The sequence below is a fragment of the Amphiura filiformis genome, unplaced genomic scaffold (assembly GCF_039555335.1).
Source record: "Amphiura filiformis unplaced genomic scaffold, Afil_fr2py scaffold_57, whole genome shotgun sequence".
Lineage (NCBI taxonomy): Eukaryota > Metazoa > Echinodermata > Ophiuroidea > Amphilepidida > Amphiuridae > Amphiura > Amphiura filiformis.
In genome coordinates this window covers 240,338-259,151 of record NW_027305521.1, presented here as the reverse complement: position 1 = coordinate 259,151, position 18,814 = coordinate 240,338, and the positions used below count along the sequence as shown (strand labels likewise).

Below are 18,814 nucleotides of genomic sequence, written 5' to 3'. Positions count from 1 at the left end.
GCAAAATAGAACAGTTTGTAACCTATGATTTACAAAGTGCGCATGAAAAAATACCATACACTATAACTATTTTAACACCACGGAATGTATATTCGTACTTTTTTGGTGGTATATATATCGAACATAGTTATATAAGTTATATAGTAATGTGAAAGTAGTATTTCTAGTATTTGAGCGTGCAAGTATTATCTAAAATCTGTTGTTTAGCGTGTGGGTTTTAGATAATGTATTGTTTAGCGTGCAGGTTTATATAAACCTGCACGCGAAGTAGTAAACCTCCCATGGATATAATTGGCATATTTCTGTTTTAGCAGGTAAAAATGCCTTGAGCTTTTGCCTATCAAGTGTCTCAATTTGAACTGACACCCCCCGGGGGTGGCACTCGAATATGAAAGTGCCCACCAGCGTACGAAACTAGGGGTCATTCGGTGTTGGCAATATAAAATTGACAATCAAAGATAGCTTTTTTACCCAATTTTACAGTACAAAATAGACTCATTTATTTTGCTTTCATGCTTCATGGGCACATGACGTATGTCAATATATGGGAGTGCCCCCCCCCCTTATTAGCAAACATGTTATTTACAGCGTTTGCTTTACATGCACAGTGCTCATATGCCTGAGGGATATGGATATCTGTTGATGCCACTTACGAGGGTCAGTCTCATGATAAGATTTTTTGGTTTTAATTATCTCCAATTTAACAGCATTTTCTAATGTACGCCACTCATGTATATCAGATTCAAAAGGTTTTTGACGAGATTTTTAATATGAGTTGTAATCCAGGGCTTATCATCATTTACAATGAGCCTTTTTCCCTTTAATTGGGAAACACACATTAGTGACGGATTCAAGCATGGAGTAAAATAAATCAAGGATTCATCTATTGCTATGGCAGTTAATCCGATTATTACGTCACTTCTAAACTAATATAATATGCATAGAGCGCGACCTGCTTGTAGTGCAGGGCGATCTATTCAAAAATTGTATTCGTCTATTGCTATGGTAGTTAATCCGATTATTACACCACTTCGATGGCGAATAATAAGAGAATCACTATTTCACGCATTCCCACACCTCAATGGCAGCCATAGCTGGGACTCCGTCGGCTCCATCTCACCTAAAATGTAAAAAGATGCGGTCTTGGGGGTATTTTAAACTGCATTCTATCACCCGTGATGCACGCACACAAAAGAATGATAACAGTATACAACACAAAAGAATATAACATCGAATTTTAAGCGGCTTTAATCCACCCAATTGGGCTGTCACAACACCAGTTTGGTGCTGCGGGGACCCATTAATGGCCGACCAAATCTTGACCATGAATTGGCTCGCTGGATTCGTCTATAGCCAATAAGCCAATTTTTAAGCAGCGGATTAGTTTAAACACTTTTACTTCCTTTGGAATAGCTTTAGTATCCCAAAATACTTCGGAATGTTACTTAATTGCTCAGTTAATAGGTCATCTGCCTCATATTCAAAATATCCGGGCCAATTCCTGATAGTTCTGGGTTTTTCAGTTTTTTATTAAACTATGTTAATATCTCCCATCACTGAATTTCTGTTTAAAAAAAAAAAAGTGTAGGAGTTTTCCATTTTTTTTTTCATTATTAACATTACATATAAAAGTAGGGTATCGACTGAGACAACACACTGTAATTTTTCATCCATCCTCCTGGTATGCAGTCCAAATTAACCCTGGCATTTCGATTTGCTCTGTTTAGGTAGACAACGTTATTTTAAATTGGAAAACAAGTGTCAGACCTAAACCTTTTCCTAACACCCCAAATCGCCCCGTCCCCACAAACAATGTTGGGTGCAACTAGGCGCACGTAACCAAACAAGAGCGGTTATTGCACCGCAAACTAGTGGACCGAGTTAAGTCTTCCCTCAATATTTGTCATGCCCCCCATCCCACCTTTGAACCCCAAACCCTCAAAATTACGTAAATTTCTCTGTGAAAATTTGTCGATTCTCACTGCCTTTGACATTGGTTGACCTCTGTCTGATGACCTTTGACCTTGCATGACATTAATTAATTTATTACTTAATACGATTAAATCATTAAATATTTTCTTGGTAAAACCATTCCAAATATTATGCAAATGGTTAATCACTGGAATTTAAAATGTTCGCTTGAGGTGCACTTCTTATGATCTAATGACGTGAAGTAGTAAGTGCAAGTTTACTAGTGGTTGGGGTTGCTTACAATCACAAATATTGGAGGCTTTGAACCTCGAAATACGCTTTTAAATACGGAAGCTATTTGAATAACAATTAAACTTAACGATTTTGGGATGGGTTGGACTACTTTTGATTTAAAACCATTTTTCCAGCAAACACAACACGTTTTACAGAAAATGTTAAATGCCGTGTTATGTAAGGCTATGGAAAGTTTCAATAACACTCAAAAATATATGTGAATACTTGCTGCAAAACATTCCGACATAGCCTAAGGCTACCTAAAAAGGTTAAAAATTGAATTGAAAACATTTTGATGCCATTTTCAAATGTTGTTGTAGTGTTTTATTTTTCATTTCAAAAACGTTTCTGTAACACGTTACTGTTTATAAAAAGTGTTCACCTAAACCAAAACGGGCTTATAACACTATTATACTAAACATTGTTGTGTTTGCTGGGTTATCAATGATCTTCTGTCCCTATCATAGCAAAGAAAAATCACAACAAAAATATAATTTTATTGTCGTGGTTCACTAACTGCAGCATGTCATGACAAGTATTACGAATTCAGCAGTGTGTCGAACAGTGCTTCACCGTACTTTTGCGAGTCAAATTGTGACAAAACTTCATTTTTAAAATCACCTAAACAACGAGGAAGTTGATTTGTTGCCTAATTTACTTTATCACTGAATTTATTGTAAACTTATTGTATGTGGGGAACAAACCCAAAATCGCAAATGGAAGATTATCTAGTTTTTATTTGGACATGTTGAACAAATAAAATGGGAGTATTCCTTTTTCAGTCTCTTTTACATAATATAATTGCAAAAACTTAAATCAAAATACTTGCATCGGTGAAATTTGACGCATTTTAAATAAAACAAAATTTCTGATGCTAAATTATTGGAGTCGATCGGGTTACGGACCTTTAAGTGGCCAAGATAAGAGTGACCTACGCCACGACACACGTATGTTACGATCCTTCAAAGTGAACCATTATCTTGATTATGCTCAGTATATCTTGTAAATCATAAATTCATAATAAAAATACGAACATAATTGCGCGATATTCTCTTATCGATTGCTAGCTGAATATGATTACGAAAAACACATATTTATACATGAGTTATCACATGTCATATCAGAATAAAATATTATAAAGGTGCGTTTTAGTGCATGGTATAATTTGTATATATAAACATCACCTCCCAATACTTCTATCACCCCAGTCCTATATCTTAGTAAGATTAACGTAAGTTGTAAGTAGAATTTTAACGTTCTTTTTTTCTAATTTAAATTAAAATGTTCCTTTTTTGAACATACCTCTAAACTCCAGGAAGTTCCTTATTCTTGTCCACTCCAAGACATGACGCAGAACAGCTGTAGGATTGGCAGCAAGCGGCCACTTACGTACCAACAGTTGTGACAGTATCGAACCAGTTTTTTCTCTGATAGATTGCTTTTCAGAAATTAACGACTGGAACCACGAAAGAAGTGGCTTTTCATCTTCCTGATAATAAATAAATAAATAAATAAATAAATAAATAAATAAATAAATAAATAAATAAATAAATAAATAAATAAATAAATAAATAAATAAAAAAATAAATAAAAATAAATAAAAATAAATAAAAATAAAAATATCATCATCATCATCATCATCATATCCTCATCATCATTATCATTATCATCATCATCGTCATTATAAATGTCGAAATTCCGGCCAGACCATAATACTTTGATTGATTTAGCAATTTGGCTCAAAATAGTGACAATTATTGGCACATATCATTTACAAAATCAACAATACCCCATTAAATTGTATAACTGAAATGTCAAATATGTTACCTGTAACATTGTCGTGATGCAACTGAATAAGCTTTCACTAATTGTCTTCCCAAGTTCATGGTGGTATTTGTCTGTGTCCATGTAAAATATCTGTATCATATGATCTCTTTGTAACTGCAAAAGTTTTAAGATGAGATCAACAAAACGGTATAATTATTTCAGTAAAATAATGGGTACACTTGGACAAAATTGGAACACCGATGTTTTTGCTTGTCTCTAAGCACCACCTGAACCACATATCCAAAAAATGAACACCTGAGCGCAAGAAGACAGTACGTCCATATTTTGCATTTTGAGATTTGATCGTTTAAAATTTTTAAATAAGATAATTTGGAATCCAAAAAAGGCATAATATTGATACTTCTCAGGTATAGGCAAGAGGAATCATTTTGTATATCAACCAAGTAAATATCTGTAATATTGATCGATATTGATCGATTTATCATTTTTTTGACTTACATATGCAGATGTTGGAAATACTTAAACATACTGGTTATCTGTGTGCAAATACGAGCAATTTGACTCCTTGTTTATTGAATTTGAAGGTTGTTTTAAAATTTGACCTCAGCTGACCTTTAACCGGAAGTGACCATCTTTAATACTCATTAACCGAGCTCAAAATGTATGATGAATTATATATTTTCGTAATCGTTGTTTTGACATGTCTCTTGACGACATTAGACATTATTTTCATTCTTGACCCCTCTTGACCCCTCACGTGACCATATGCGCTCAGGTCTTCAAATGCTAATTTGCATAAAACAATAATGGCCTCTAATGCAGGGCATAAATTTAAAAATTGCGTGAATATGGATTTTTTTTTAAATCTAATAGTATTCCCCTCATTAATAGGATTTAGCAAAAAAAGTATGGTTTGACGTTTCTTCGATGCACAGTTCTTGAGTTATATGCATAAAGGTTATACAGGGGAAAATCCAAAATACTCGATTTTGATCAAAGGGTTTCAATTTGTTCGCTTGGAAAATATCGCTTGCCATATTTATAGGTGTTTTGTATGATAGCAATTTCAACGGAGTAGCTTTTCGCGGGAAAAGGTCATCGAACATTATACAAGTTCAAATTTAAATTTTCAATGTGTGTCAAAAACCACACCAGTGTATTCCTCTGGTCGAAAGGATTCAACAGATGTATAGTTTGACCTATCTATAACGTACCGTTCTTGAGTTATTACGAAAAAGATAAAGATTACGTTTTTATATTGCACAATCTAGGATGTTTCGTTAACTACGAATCAAAAATAGGTCGATGTCATACTAACCTCTTTTGCTGTGTTATCTAGGTAACGAAACATCCTAGATTGTGCAATCCTATCTTTATTTGAATTCTTGTATGAAAACGAACATTTTGACAAATCGGAGCACTTTGATGTTTCTTACTCTCTTCGATCCAATAAAAACGTGACCTTTGACATTTTTGGTAATAACTCAAGAACTGTACGTCCTAGATTATGTTAAACTATGCATTTTCTCAATCCTTAGGGCTAGAGGAATACATTGGAATGTTACGGTTTGTAACGCAATTTGAGCAATGTTGAAATCTGACCCTGTGTACATTTCGATGACATTTTCCCGCCAAAAGCTAATCCTGGTCTATTGCTATTGTTTCCCCTTTCTCCCTATGTGGTACCTCCCAACCCCCGGGAACACCCACTATTATAACTTTTTAGTGTCAAACTGATTTTGGCAGAGTAAGTACGAGACACTCTTCAAAATTACCAAATCCTGGCTGTGCATATTGCTGAATTATTGAGATAATGTAATAAATTAGTATATCAGTTTTTCATAACGGTTTACACGTGTCATGGTTCCGCGTATCTTCCGATTAAAAAAAATCACCGTTTCACATAACGACCTATTTGTGTTTTTGTGAAAATCACCGTTTCACGTAACTACCGTCTCGAGTTAAAATAAGCACCTACTGATAATTTCTGAATTTCTATTGATCGGTATCCAGTAACCATTGAAGGAAATCTGTTCTGCTCTCATTTGCATTGGATTATCCTTTCTTGTTTCTTGCATTTGTGATAATCAACAAAATAGCCTACAATTTCCTGATTGGGAGTTGTTGCCAACAGATGTAACCCTTGAAAATTATTCTACTTAGTTCTCTGGGTTAATATGATGAACAAATTTTATCTTTCCCCAGAGTAGACCAGTGCACATAAACGTTGAAAAAAAAACCAGTGCATCCGGCCGGATTCGAACCGGCGACCTTCGTATAACCGGCACGACGCTCTAACCAACTTTTTTTTTCAACGTTTATGTGCACTGGCCTACTCTGGGGAAAGATAAAATTTGTTCAGATGTAACCCTTAGTCTTCCATTTCTTGTAACTATTTTTGATCCCAGAATATTTTGATTTTCTCATGTTTTGACCTTCAAATGTTTACGAAACAAGAACAATAATTAAATTAGAGCCAATTTCGTTTAATGGATAGGCCTACTGAATACAAGGCAATAAGAATTTGCTGCAACTTTTAAATCTTGGGTTACATTCATTAAAATGTACGCTACGACATCAATATTGTGAACATTGCAACAAATGAGGTGTCATATTGCGCAGAAATTCTGCTTCGAATGCATATCCCAAATCTGGCAAACAATCAACCGTTTTAGAACAATGGCCATTTATTAAGGGGTGTAATTACTTATTGGTAGGTGTTTTCAACGGTGTTGCTTGCGTCGATTCTCACAATATGCAATTATTATTGTCGTTTTGCATAATAGTGATTGTTTTTTCATATCCACCAAATCTGATGACAATCCGAGAATCTATACTTTATATTTGACCTCAGATGACCTTGAAATGACATTAAACATTTTGGATCATTGTGATCATATCCAACAAGTTTCATGGCAATCTGACAAGCTATCGGTTGACGTCCTTGATGACCTTGACCAGACTTTCAAAAATATTTCGTTCTTGCATTCACCATATTTCTTGACAATTCAACAGACCTAAAACTTCCTGTGAACATTCAGAAAACATTTTTGGAAAACTTCATGCAAACATTTTGGCACAATTTTATCCGACAATCTATACTTTATATTTGACCTCAATTGACCTTGAAATGACATTGAACATTTTGGATCATTGTGATCATATCCGACAAATTTCATGACAATCTGACAATCTATCGGTTGACGTCCTTGATGACATTGACCAGACTTTCAAGATATTTCGTTCTTGCATTCACCATATTTCTTGACAATGCAAAAGACCTAAAACTTCCTGTACGAACATTCAGAAAACATTAATGGAAAACTTCATGCAAACATTTTGACACAATTTTATTTTAATTTAAGTGTTTACATAATATTTTGCAAAAAATGTTTGCCAGCAACAATTTTGCAATACCATTCTGACAACATTTCTTAAATGATGTAATAACACGTTTTAGTTATGGTAAAAACATTTTAATGAAATTTAAATGTCGGGTTATATAAAGGTCATAAATCGTTTTATATGGAAAAAACACTACAACAACATTTGAAAAATGTTCTTGCAAAATATTGTATGTCTGTGTACACCCTATAAGCCCAGGCTATAACCAATGTAAAAAGGTAACCTTATTACTTTACCATTTAATAAATTTAGTAAAGGCTGTAGTAATTTAGTAGTGGAGCTTTTGCTCAAGTTTGGTAATAAGAGTCCAGCCGAAATCCGGCTGGGCTATGAAAATTTACAATGCGTACTGCATGATATCTTTATTGATATGAACATATTGCAATAATAAACTTAGCAACTTACATCCTTTATGCGGTCAGCAAGTCTGTTGGAAAATGGCTCACTCCATTTCTTGATGCCCACAAATTGATCACCAATTTCAAAAAGTTGGCTCCAAATCTGTAGAAGATAATACAAAATAATTTATATTAACTAGATCACATGCTATTACTTTTGCGGGGTCAGGAAGAAACAGGTTCTACGTGTAATTGGATCCATAAACTCATTTATATTTCAATAGCCGTAGAATGAAGCTTAGATTGACACAACAGTATAAACATAAATGTAAAACTAGATGGCACAGTTGTATTTTACCAAACACGAATATCTATGCCCGTGACCACACCTAACCCCCTATATTCTATTCACAAACGAGAACTTGTTGAGCACCATGTGAAAGCCGTTGTTTTAAGTTTTCATTTGATATACATGTAATGCTCATAACACATAATACCCTACCAAGCCTTCACTCTCTCTTATACCACACTAGATCATATCTAAAACACCACCAGACTGGACCACACTCTCCAAAATGCCCCACCAGACACTCACTCTCTCTTGTAATCTACCAGACACTCAATCGCTCTAAAACACCACCAGACTGGCACAAACTGTCTTTAATACCCTTCCAAGCCTTCACTCTCTCCACCAGACACTCGCTCTAAACCACACCAGACTGGCCCATACTCTCTCTAATACTCTACCAAGCCTTCACTTTCTCTTATACTCCATCAGACCATCACTCTTTCTAAAACACCACCAGACTGGATCACACTCTCTCGAATACTCCACCAGATACTCACTCGGTCTAAAACACCACTAGACTGGCACTATCTCTCTAATACCCTACCAAGCCTCCACTCTCTCTCTCTTATACCTATCAGACCAGTACTCTCTCTAAAACACCACCAGACTGGACCACACGTTCTCTAATACCCACTAGACCCTCACTCTCTATTATACTCCACCAGATACTCACTCGCTCTAAAACACCACCAGGCTGGCCCATACTCTCTCTAATACCATACCGGCTGTCACTCTCTCCTATACTCCACCAGACACTCACTCGCTCTAAAAGCCCACCAGACTGGCCCACACTCTCTCTAATACCGTACCAAGCTTTCACTGTCTGTTATAGCCTATCAAACCATCACACACTCTCTCTAAAACACCACCCGACTGGACCACACTCTCTCTAATACCCCACCAGATCTTATACTACACCAGACACTAACACGCTCTAAAACACCACCAGGCTGGCCCATGCAACGACCATTGCTTGGATTGCGACTGTAGTGAGTGAAAATCGTTCTTATCTGAACCATAGTCGTATAATTACGATTAAAATTAGGTATAATCAAAAGCAATAAAAAATACAATTAAATTTACGAGTATAACAAAAAAAAAACAACATATATACGATCACTTGAAAATTTGGGCTACGACCATAGTAATAAATACGACAATGTGAACAACATTTTTTTATTCGGGTTTCAATAACCCTCGATAACCCAAGAAAGCCTCTATTGAAGCTTATTTTCATTGGGGTCCGTTTGAATACAGAGGCGGGTTGGGAACAGTCAGCGGTTAACACCCAACTCTTTTCGAAACTAGCTTTGAGATACATGTACAGGTATCATGAGGCTTAACGTCCCATCCAAAGAACGGCGTACCTTCATGATTCATTTACCCAGTTCTAAATGAACCGTCTGGAGAGCGAAAGTCTGAATTTAATCTACCGAGGTTGGCAATCAATTTCAGACATTTTTCGCTTAGTCAATATCTCAGCAAATCTCCAACACCGGGAATTGATCCCGGGACCTCATGCATCAAAGTCAAGTACCCTTACCATTAGGCCACACTCTCATGGTCGCGTAAACATAAGGGATCAATATTTTGATTATTACGACCATAATAATTTTGGTTGTTATTATTTCGTATTAAGGGTACTCGGTACGTGTTGCCTAAAGGTAAACACTTCAATTGATTCGATATCTCATACTAAAGTATAACGTAGTGTGTGCTGCTGGATGAAGGATTGCCTCTAGCTATACATATTGGTGAGGGAACTAGGATTAGGGCTAGTGTTAAGTTTAGGGGTAGGGTAAATATATGAACAGGCATTTCAAGCCTTGTCAGTCTTTATAAGATTATAATGTGTTGCTATGCTCTGTTATTTATGGTAGAAAAAACATTCCGAATGAATTGAATATCTGACCGAAAATGACAATGTAATGTGCAAGCGACCGTCACTCTGCTACGTTATTTTGACTTTTGACCTAAGAGTGTCACACGGCAACCTCATCTGTCCCACTGAAGAGATTTGCGTAAACGGTCCTGATGTGTTTGCTGAATTGTTAGACAGTGCACGATTTGAGGTTACTATTCCGAACCCAGGCATACTGCCCGTAGTATGGCCCTCTATAACAATACGCGTACTGTACGGAATAATATTAACACGTCCGTCAATAGCCTCAGATTGAGCATGTTATGTGAATAATTGTGCTCGCGTATTTGGGTGCATGGGGCCCTGCACGTGGCCCGGGTTGAATCCGTAGCCCTGGATGGCTGGATGACGTGCGTCGAACTAGAATTATATTAAATCGTGGGTTATGCTTTTACGACGGTAGCTCATAACACCCGGGAAAAAACTTACTAATTGTCTGGTTTATATAATATTCTAGTCACCTTAAAACATCACCCACCACTTATTGCAACACCATCCATTTCGCATGCGTCTATCTCCCAAATGCTCACACAACATGCACAAAAACATATCAAAAGTCCCTCCAAATCCAAGTAGTGGAACAGTGCCGAATGTGCATTAATCCGAAATGACCGCTTATGCAGGGTGTGAAATTTCAAATTTGTTCAAATCTTGCTAAAAAAAACCCAAACCAGTGTATTGCTCTCGTCATATTATAAAGAATTCAGAAAGAGCATAGTTTGGCCTATCTATTTCATAGGGGAAAAGGTCAAATGTCAAAATTTCTGATTAGAATGGTCTATTGTTCCGCTTGCAAAAGCATTTAATAAAAAGAATAGTTTGTCATATCTCAGGAGGTTTGTTACCTTGGTAACATGGCAAAGAAGATTGAGCCATGTTTTGTGGTGTTGCCTATATAACAAAACATTCACAACAATGCAACTATTTTTGCCAAAGGAATAATTTGAGACCAGTTGGATTAAAATTGGAGCATATTTTAATTGTAAACGCCCATGGGCTCAAACATTTGGCATTTGACCATTTTGCCTATAACTCAAGAACTATATGTCGTAGACTGGTCAAACTATACTTTTTCTTAATCCTTATGATGAAAAATGTCACGCCTGCATAAGCGGCCACTTTGAATTTATGCAAATTAGGCACTGTTGCAATTAGTGGTGGGTTAACCCCTTATTTTTCTTAATTTGACTAGCCTATAAAGCATTAATAATAATGTATTAATAATGCACGCGCACCTCACCCCTTCCCCCTACCATTCACTAACACATAATACACATGTTTCTATTATATTCAATATTTGTAGCCTATATGCAATGTATGAAATGATCACATTAATTTGTTTTATTTGTAAACGTTCGTATAATCATCCGGGTAAAGGGGGAGAAGGTTCAACACATTAAACAAATTAGCTACCGGTCACTGTTATGGTGAGTACTAATAATGTTACCTGCAACTCGACAGGACAGCAGAGGCACTTTCCATCTTGGCTTATTACAGGTGGGAGATAATCACCTAGCCAATCATTCAGTTCAATTCTAATTGCTCGCTCAAACTGTAGCAAGAAACTTCCATCACCTTCGTCTGATGCTTTGTATGCATAGGTAGAAAAGCACTTTGCAAATACACTGAGGCTGAGCAAGACAAGATCATGTTTGTAGTATTTTGCTTTGCCTTCTGAGATTGCAATTATCTTTTGAGTAATCATGCCAGTGATGATTGCTATATCCTTGCCGTTTGTCTCCTTTCTGTAACAAAGTATATGAAATGCTTTTTAATGAGATGAATTTTTTGAATCGTAGTCTAAAATCCCTTATAATTATAATCCCTTTCAATGACTATGTTTACATAATTTAAAATATTAAAACCTTATTTTAAAATACGTATGTTTACATATTCGTAAAATACATGGTGTCCCAAAAGTCTCGATACCATTTTGAACCGTCATATCTTTCCCACGGATTGACTGAGGGGAAATCAAAAGACATATTTTGAAAGAAAAAATTCATGCAATTATTTAGATACCAGGCATAATAATAATGAGCAACCTAATTTATCTACGTTAGTTTGGGCAACGAATTCTGACTAACATTATGTCAATGGTATATGGGACGAAATGAATAAATCAATCAAGCAAACATTCAAGCAAGCAATCAATCAATAAAAAATGAAAATAAATATATAAATAATAAATAAATAAATAAATAAATAAATAATATATAAATCAATAAATAAATAAATAAATCAATAAATCAATAAATCAATAAATCAATAAATCAATCAATAAATAAATAAATAAATAAATAAATAAATTATTTAATTAATTAATTATTTAAGTAAGTAAGTAATAAATTAATAAATAAATAATTGGACTCGCAACACTGTGTTTCACGTTGTTAATCGAGCACTCTTTTGCAGCAGTTTGTGATAAATATTAAATTAATAAGTATATAAATACATTTTACCAGAAAAGAAGCAAATATTCGCCACTTACAACTTGTCAATAAATGTACCAGACAGACGGCCATAGAGATATGTCGTTAACTTAGTAAGCCCCTGTTAGTTATAAATAAAAACATTAATGGTAATCGAAGGGCCAATTAGCAAAACAAGAAACTTTCATAGACCCATCTAACCACCACTCCCCACATTTACCAGCAACGTATCCAGCCCTGTTTAACGGGACAAATTTGGCAAATAGAGTTCAGTCTGGTGAAAATGAGCAAGTGGACGTTTCATAGAGGCCTATGGTTATTTTTGTACATGTTCTGCATGTGATTTTAGAAATAGAAGATTGTGTCAAAACACCATTATGCGTCATGCGCCACGATTGGAAACATGGTAAGATAAAATGTCACTCATAGAAAAAGTACTCGTTTTGGACACCCTACACTTTTAATTGAAAGCAATAATAGTATAAAAAGGTGGACCAAATGGCTTAAATTATAAGTTTACCAGGCGGTTACCCGTATTTCGTGGTTCTCGGCTGTCATGTTTATTGGCTTTTACAGATATCGAAATCAGGGTGTGTCCTTTTGCTGTGATCACTTTCCTCACAGCTGAGCTCAATTTTAGCTTTTTGCAATTTGACCTGACTTTCGCCCTCAATTTGCAATTTGACCTGACCTTTGACCTCAGATGACCTAACGAACATTAACCTGATCTTCCTTGGCCAAAGTTGTACCCGCCCACCAAGTTTGAGCTCCATAGGAGCAATTTGAAATTTTTACCTTTTTTGACTTATGACGTCTTAGCCCGTAGGTCTGACGAAAAGGTCACCGTGGAAATTTTGTTTCAAGGTCAACACAATGGCATGGCTAAATTTGCCATTTAGCGTGTTTGGAATTTGACTTCAATTGGACTTGACCCCGTCGTTGACTTTGACCTTTAAAATATTAACTAGTTCTTTCTCATACCAAGCTGCACAGACACACATTGTGACAGACATATTCCGGTGAATTATAGTAAGATTTGGCATTTTACAATGTCTATGGGAGCATATCCCCTCCCCTTTATCCTTTTACTTATCATATTTATTGGTCACTACTATTTGAATATTTTTATCCTTGGGGTGAGACCACCTCCTTTCCTTTCCGCTATTTTCCACTTCTTGCTGCGGTCTTCTCTTTCCGTTGGATCTCATTGCAGGAGGAGGTCTCGACCCTTGGTTTAATATGTGTGCTTTATGTGATATTTTTGATATTTAAATATATGTCATGCTTTTTACTGTTGTTGTTTTTACTGATTGTAAATTTCACATCAATTCAGCTTTTAGCTGCTACCGTGTCTTTATAATAAACCATAAATGAATGATCAATCCCCCAGGGGTGATACCGCTTGAAAATGTCACAATCGGGTGTTGTTCTTAAAGTTTTTATATGATATTTAAAAAACAACGAATTATCATTATTGTATGAGAGGTATTACCTGTATGGTAGAACTCTGAACTAGCCTTGTATGATTGTTCACAATTGCGTGGAGTATACAGATCACCAACTCTGTCGAGCAAATTCCGCCCAGTATGACGTCTAATCTCTCTGACCATTTGTCTAATGTTATCAACTGTGTCCACATGAGTGAACGCTGGAGCAATGGGTCTGCAGGATTAAGACTATCTACGTATCGTACAACATTTTGCATGGCGAGTGTCCCACTGCTATTCGTGGAGTGTCTACAGTGGAAGGTAAAAAGGTACGTTGTACACACGTATATTGACACGAATAATGAGCTTCAAATAAAGCACTATTATATTTCCTCAGAAGGACGCTCTCACAAGATTGTAATGTACTTTAGGGCTGTGCAATAATTACGAGCCCCCCCCGGCTCAAACGGCTCGCCAAAATCGCTTGGCCCCCCTCTCTACCCGCCAAATATCGCTTGCCCCCCCCCCCTTTACCCCGCCCCGCCAAAAATCTCTTGCCCCCCCCCCCCCTTGCACATGCCAAATTTTCGGGATCGCAATGTTGCGAGCACAGCGAGCAGGAAAATTTGCATATTTACGCGTTTTTGTACGGTTTTCCTAAGCCTTTTTATAGCGTTTTATTTAAAGGGCGCCCCAAGAATGTGTGCCAAAAATCAGTTCCTCCCCCCCCTCTCGGCTTGCCAAAAATTTCTTGCCCCCTCCCCCAATTTTACCTTCCCCCAGGGCTCATAATTATTGCACAGCCCCTTAATAAACATACGCTGCAAAAATCAGGGGTCCTTACACTACACACGCTAATAGTAAGACGTCATATAATGACGCATATTAAACCTTCTTAAAAGAGTAATAGTTTTTTTACCATCATAAGCGCCAACCTAGCTTAAAATGTGTGTGTTTGTGTGAGTGGGGGAGGGCATCGGGATTGACGCCCATGTGTACCGGTCACAGTTGTTTGGTCATTTATATTAATATTAATATAATGCTCATTTCTAGATCTAGACAATACCAACAGCTAACACACGAATATTCACACATATTTTTTTTGCTATTTTTTACATAGATTTTCTGTATCAAATTATTCATTTTTGTTTCTGTTTTTTTTTGGTAATTTTTGGATCACCCTCCCTTTATTAACTTACCAATTTCAACGAATGAGGTATTAAAGCCGAGCTGAAGATGCAGCTTCTGGTTCTAATTATGACGTATGTCTTTGTTTAGGATATACAGGGGTGACAATAACCAGTACCTTAATTCTTTTGCGGTCTGTATAGTAGCATTAATTTTGTAGAAATAGGTATAACGCCCAATACAAGGCAATTGTGTTCACACTGCGCATACAGGTGCTTATTCTATTGGTTTGTAGTACGTGACATTTGACCTCTGGTTTTGAGACTACCTAAATGCACACCTAGAGATCAGCTTTCAAACTCAGGGCCCTGAAGCTGCTTTAATAGCTGCGAAACAGTCGGCTCTTTTTACACAGCCGTGACGTTAGTCACGGCTGTGTCTTTTTCTTACAGGTTCTTTCTTCTTTCTTTTTACACAGCCGTGACGTTAGTCACGGCTGTGTCTTTTTTCTTACAGGTTCTTTCTTTCTTTCTGCCGACCACTACATTTGCTCTAGCACTTACATGCTTACACCGATTTTGACCTTACTTTGTCACAACCATCATTGACCATGCCCCTACATGTCATATGAAACTCGTGGGGTCAAAGGTCACGCAGAGGTCATAGGGGTCAAAAACGTGATTTCAACTAAAAATGCTTCTTCTCTCACAGAGTACGTAGGACAGTGACACCACTTGCACACATGCATTGTTATTATCCAGTGTCTATAGGGTCCTCACAGATTTGGGGTCAAAGGTCATTAAGGGGTCACTTCCGGTATAAAACGAAAAACTTTCAAATTTTTTATTTGCTAAGACAAACATAGGACAGTAACGGTATGTTCACACATAAATTGTAGTTATCCTGTGTATATGTGGTATTTTTATATTTAGGGTCAAAGGTCATTAAGGGGCCACTTCCGGTATAATACGAAATACGTTTAAAATGCTTCTTCTCCCACAAATTACGTAGGACAGTGACACAACTTGCACACATGCATTGTTATTATCCAGTGTCTATAGGGTCCTCACAGATTTGGGATCAAAGGTCATTAAAGGGTCACTTCCGGTATAAAACGAAAAACCTTCAAATTTTTTATTTGCTAAGAAAAACATAGGACAGTAACGGTATGTTCACACATGAATTGTGGGTACCCAATTCATATGTGGTATTTTTTTATTTGGGGTCAAATGTCATTAAGGGGTCACTTCCGGTATAAAACGAAAAACCGTCAAATTGTTTTATTTGCTAAGAAAAGCATAGGACAGTAACGGTATGTTCACACATGAATTGTGGGTACCCAATTCATATGTGGTATTTTTTTTATTTAGGGTCAAATGTCATTAAGGGGTCACTTCCGGTCTGAGACGAAAAACCTTCAAAATGCCCCTTCTGCCACAAGTAACATAGCAAAGTGGTGCCACATGCACCCATGCATTGACATTAGCCAATGTCTATGGCCGTTTTCATATATTTTGGGGTCAAAGGTCATTAGGGGTAACAACACGGCTGTGTTCGTGGGTTAGACCACAGGTTAGTCTAGTTCTTTCTTTCTTTCTTCTTTCTTCTGCCGACCACTACATTTGTTCTAGCACTTACATGCTTGTACCGATTTTGACCTAACTTGGTCACAACCATCATTGACCATGCCCCTACATGTCATATGAAACTCGTGGGGTCAAAGGTCAAGCAGAAGTCATAGGGGTCAAAAACGTGATTTCAACTCAAAATGCTTCTTCTCTCACAGATTACGTAGGAGAGTGACACCACTTGCACACATGCATTGTTATTATCCAGTGTCTATGGGGTCCTCACAGATTTGGGGTCAAAGGTCATTAAGGGTCACTTCCGGTATAAAACGAAAACCTTCAAAATGTTTTATTTGCTAAGAAAAACGTAGGACAGTAACGGTCTGTGCATATGTGGTATTTTTTTATTTAGGGTCAAATGTCATTAAGGGGCTACTTCCGGTATTAAACGAAATTCCTTTAAAATGCTTCTTCTCCCACAAATAACGTATGACAGTGACGCCACTTGCACACATGCATTGTTATTACCCAGTGTCTATGGGGTCCTCACAAATTTGGAATCAAAGGTCATTAAGGGGTCACTTCCGGTATAAAACGAAAAACCTTCAAAATGTTTTATTTGCTAAGAAACACATTGGAGGGTGATGGTATATTCACACGTGAATTGTGTTTACCTGTTGTACATGTGGTATTTTTTCATTTGGGGTCAAAGGTCATTAAGGGGTCACTTCCGGTCTGAGACGAAAAACCTTCAAAATGCCCCTTTCTGCCACAAATAACATAGCAAAGTGGTGCCACTTGGACCCATTCATTGACATTAGCCAATGTCTATGGGCGCTTTATATATTTTGAGGTCAAAGGTCAGTAAGGAGTCAAAACACGGCTGTGTTCGTGGTCTTAGACCACAGCTAAGTCTAGTTTAAATTTTGGATCGTAGGACCCATAATATTAATTCTAGAACTACTGAGCCATATTTTTGTAACACCGACTACAAATATAATTATAAACGTCATAGCCGATATATTTGGTACCAATGTTTAGTGCCACTATGACGTCATAATATGATAGCGCCCATGCAAATTTGGTAAATTCTGTCTATTTAAAAAAGTAATGAAGAAGGAGGCGGCCTATATGCTTCACCCTGGCAGGGCGTAAGACAATGCGAAACACAAATTAATATATGCGAGGATCGGAAATAAACGATGCAAGCCAGGGAAAGTATAATTTAAATGACGTGATTGGGGGGCTCGAGCAAACTGGCATATGAAAATATTGAGAGAGAAAAAATCAGGACTCAGCGGGGATTGAACCCCGGTCGCTGGATTACCGGTCCAGAGCTTTACCACTGTACTACCTGAGTTCACAGTCGGTACTCGGACAATCTCAACTTAAAGCCATATTATAACATTTGCTGAGGAAGACGCCCTCACTGAATTTTTAAAATTCCTTTTTTACACGATTAAATTGTACTTTATTAAACCAATAATAAAAAAAAAAATCAAGATTCTAGGTGCTGTAGTTTTGTCAAAATCCGAGATTTTGAATAAAACGCCGGAACCGGCGCTTTATTATTACGATGGAATTACTAGTCGAACGCATACACGATGTTCATAACACATAGTACGTACAGCGTGCGGGACTGTGATATACATTAACAAAGGGTCGTACCACAACATGACCGAAGGAGTGGTACGTATTGGCGACATGTGCGCTGGTAGTAAATTCCAATTTTCTTTGCTTTGCCGTAGTTGTTCGGCTCAAAAATAAAAGGGATATATCTGACAGTAAAAGCTAACATTTTTGGCAAAGAAATGCCAATCTATTTTGTTTGAAAATGTTATAATATGGCTTTAAGTCCCCATGATAACTCTCTCATTGTGTCTCAGCGGCCAATATATATATTAAATAATGAAGAAGGAGGCGGCCTATATGCTTCACCCTGGCAGGGCGCAAGACAATGCGAAACACAAATTAATATATGCGAGGATCGGAAATAAACGATGCAATCCCGAGAAATTATAATTTAAATGACGTGATTGGGGCTCGAGCAAACTGGCATATGAAAATATTATGAGAGAAAAAATCAGGACTCAGCGGGGATTGAACCCCGGTCGCTGGATTACCGGTCCAGAGCTTTACCACTGCTGTACTACCTGAGTTCACAGTCGGTACTCGGGCAATCTCAACTTAAGTCCCCATGATAACTCTCTCATTGTGTCTCAGCGGCCAATTATATATTAAATAATGAAGAAG

At 37.0% G+C, this 18,814-nt stretch overlaps 1 protein-coding gene across 1 annotated transcript in view; it reads right to left on the bottom strand.

Annotated features, from left to right (window-relative positions):
• LOC140144471 (E3 ubiquitin-protein ligase rnf213-alpha-like) overlaps nt 1–14,143 on the bottom strand; it is a 70,593-nt gene extending 56,450 nt beyond the window's left edge. The window contains exons 1-6 of the mRNA XM_072166282.1: nt 13,931–14,143; nt 12,498–12,559; nt 11,454–11,751; nt 7,804–7,899; nt 4,033–4,146; nt 3,508–3,694 (exon numbers count right to left, since the gene is read on the bottom strand). Of these exons, the coding sequence (XP_072022383.1) occupies nt 3,508–3,694; nt 4,033–4,146; nt 7,804–7,899; nt 11,454–11,751; nt 12,498–12,559; nt 13,931–14,143 (970 nt within the window). The remainder of the gene's footprint in view (nt 1–3,507; nt 3,695–4,032; nt 4,147–7,803; nt 7,900–11,453; nt 11,752–12,497; nt 12,560–13,930) is intronic.
• Nucleotides 14,144–18,814: the final 4,671 nt, after the last annotated feature.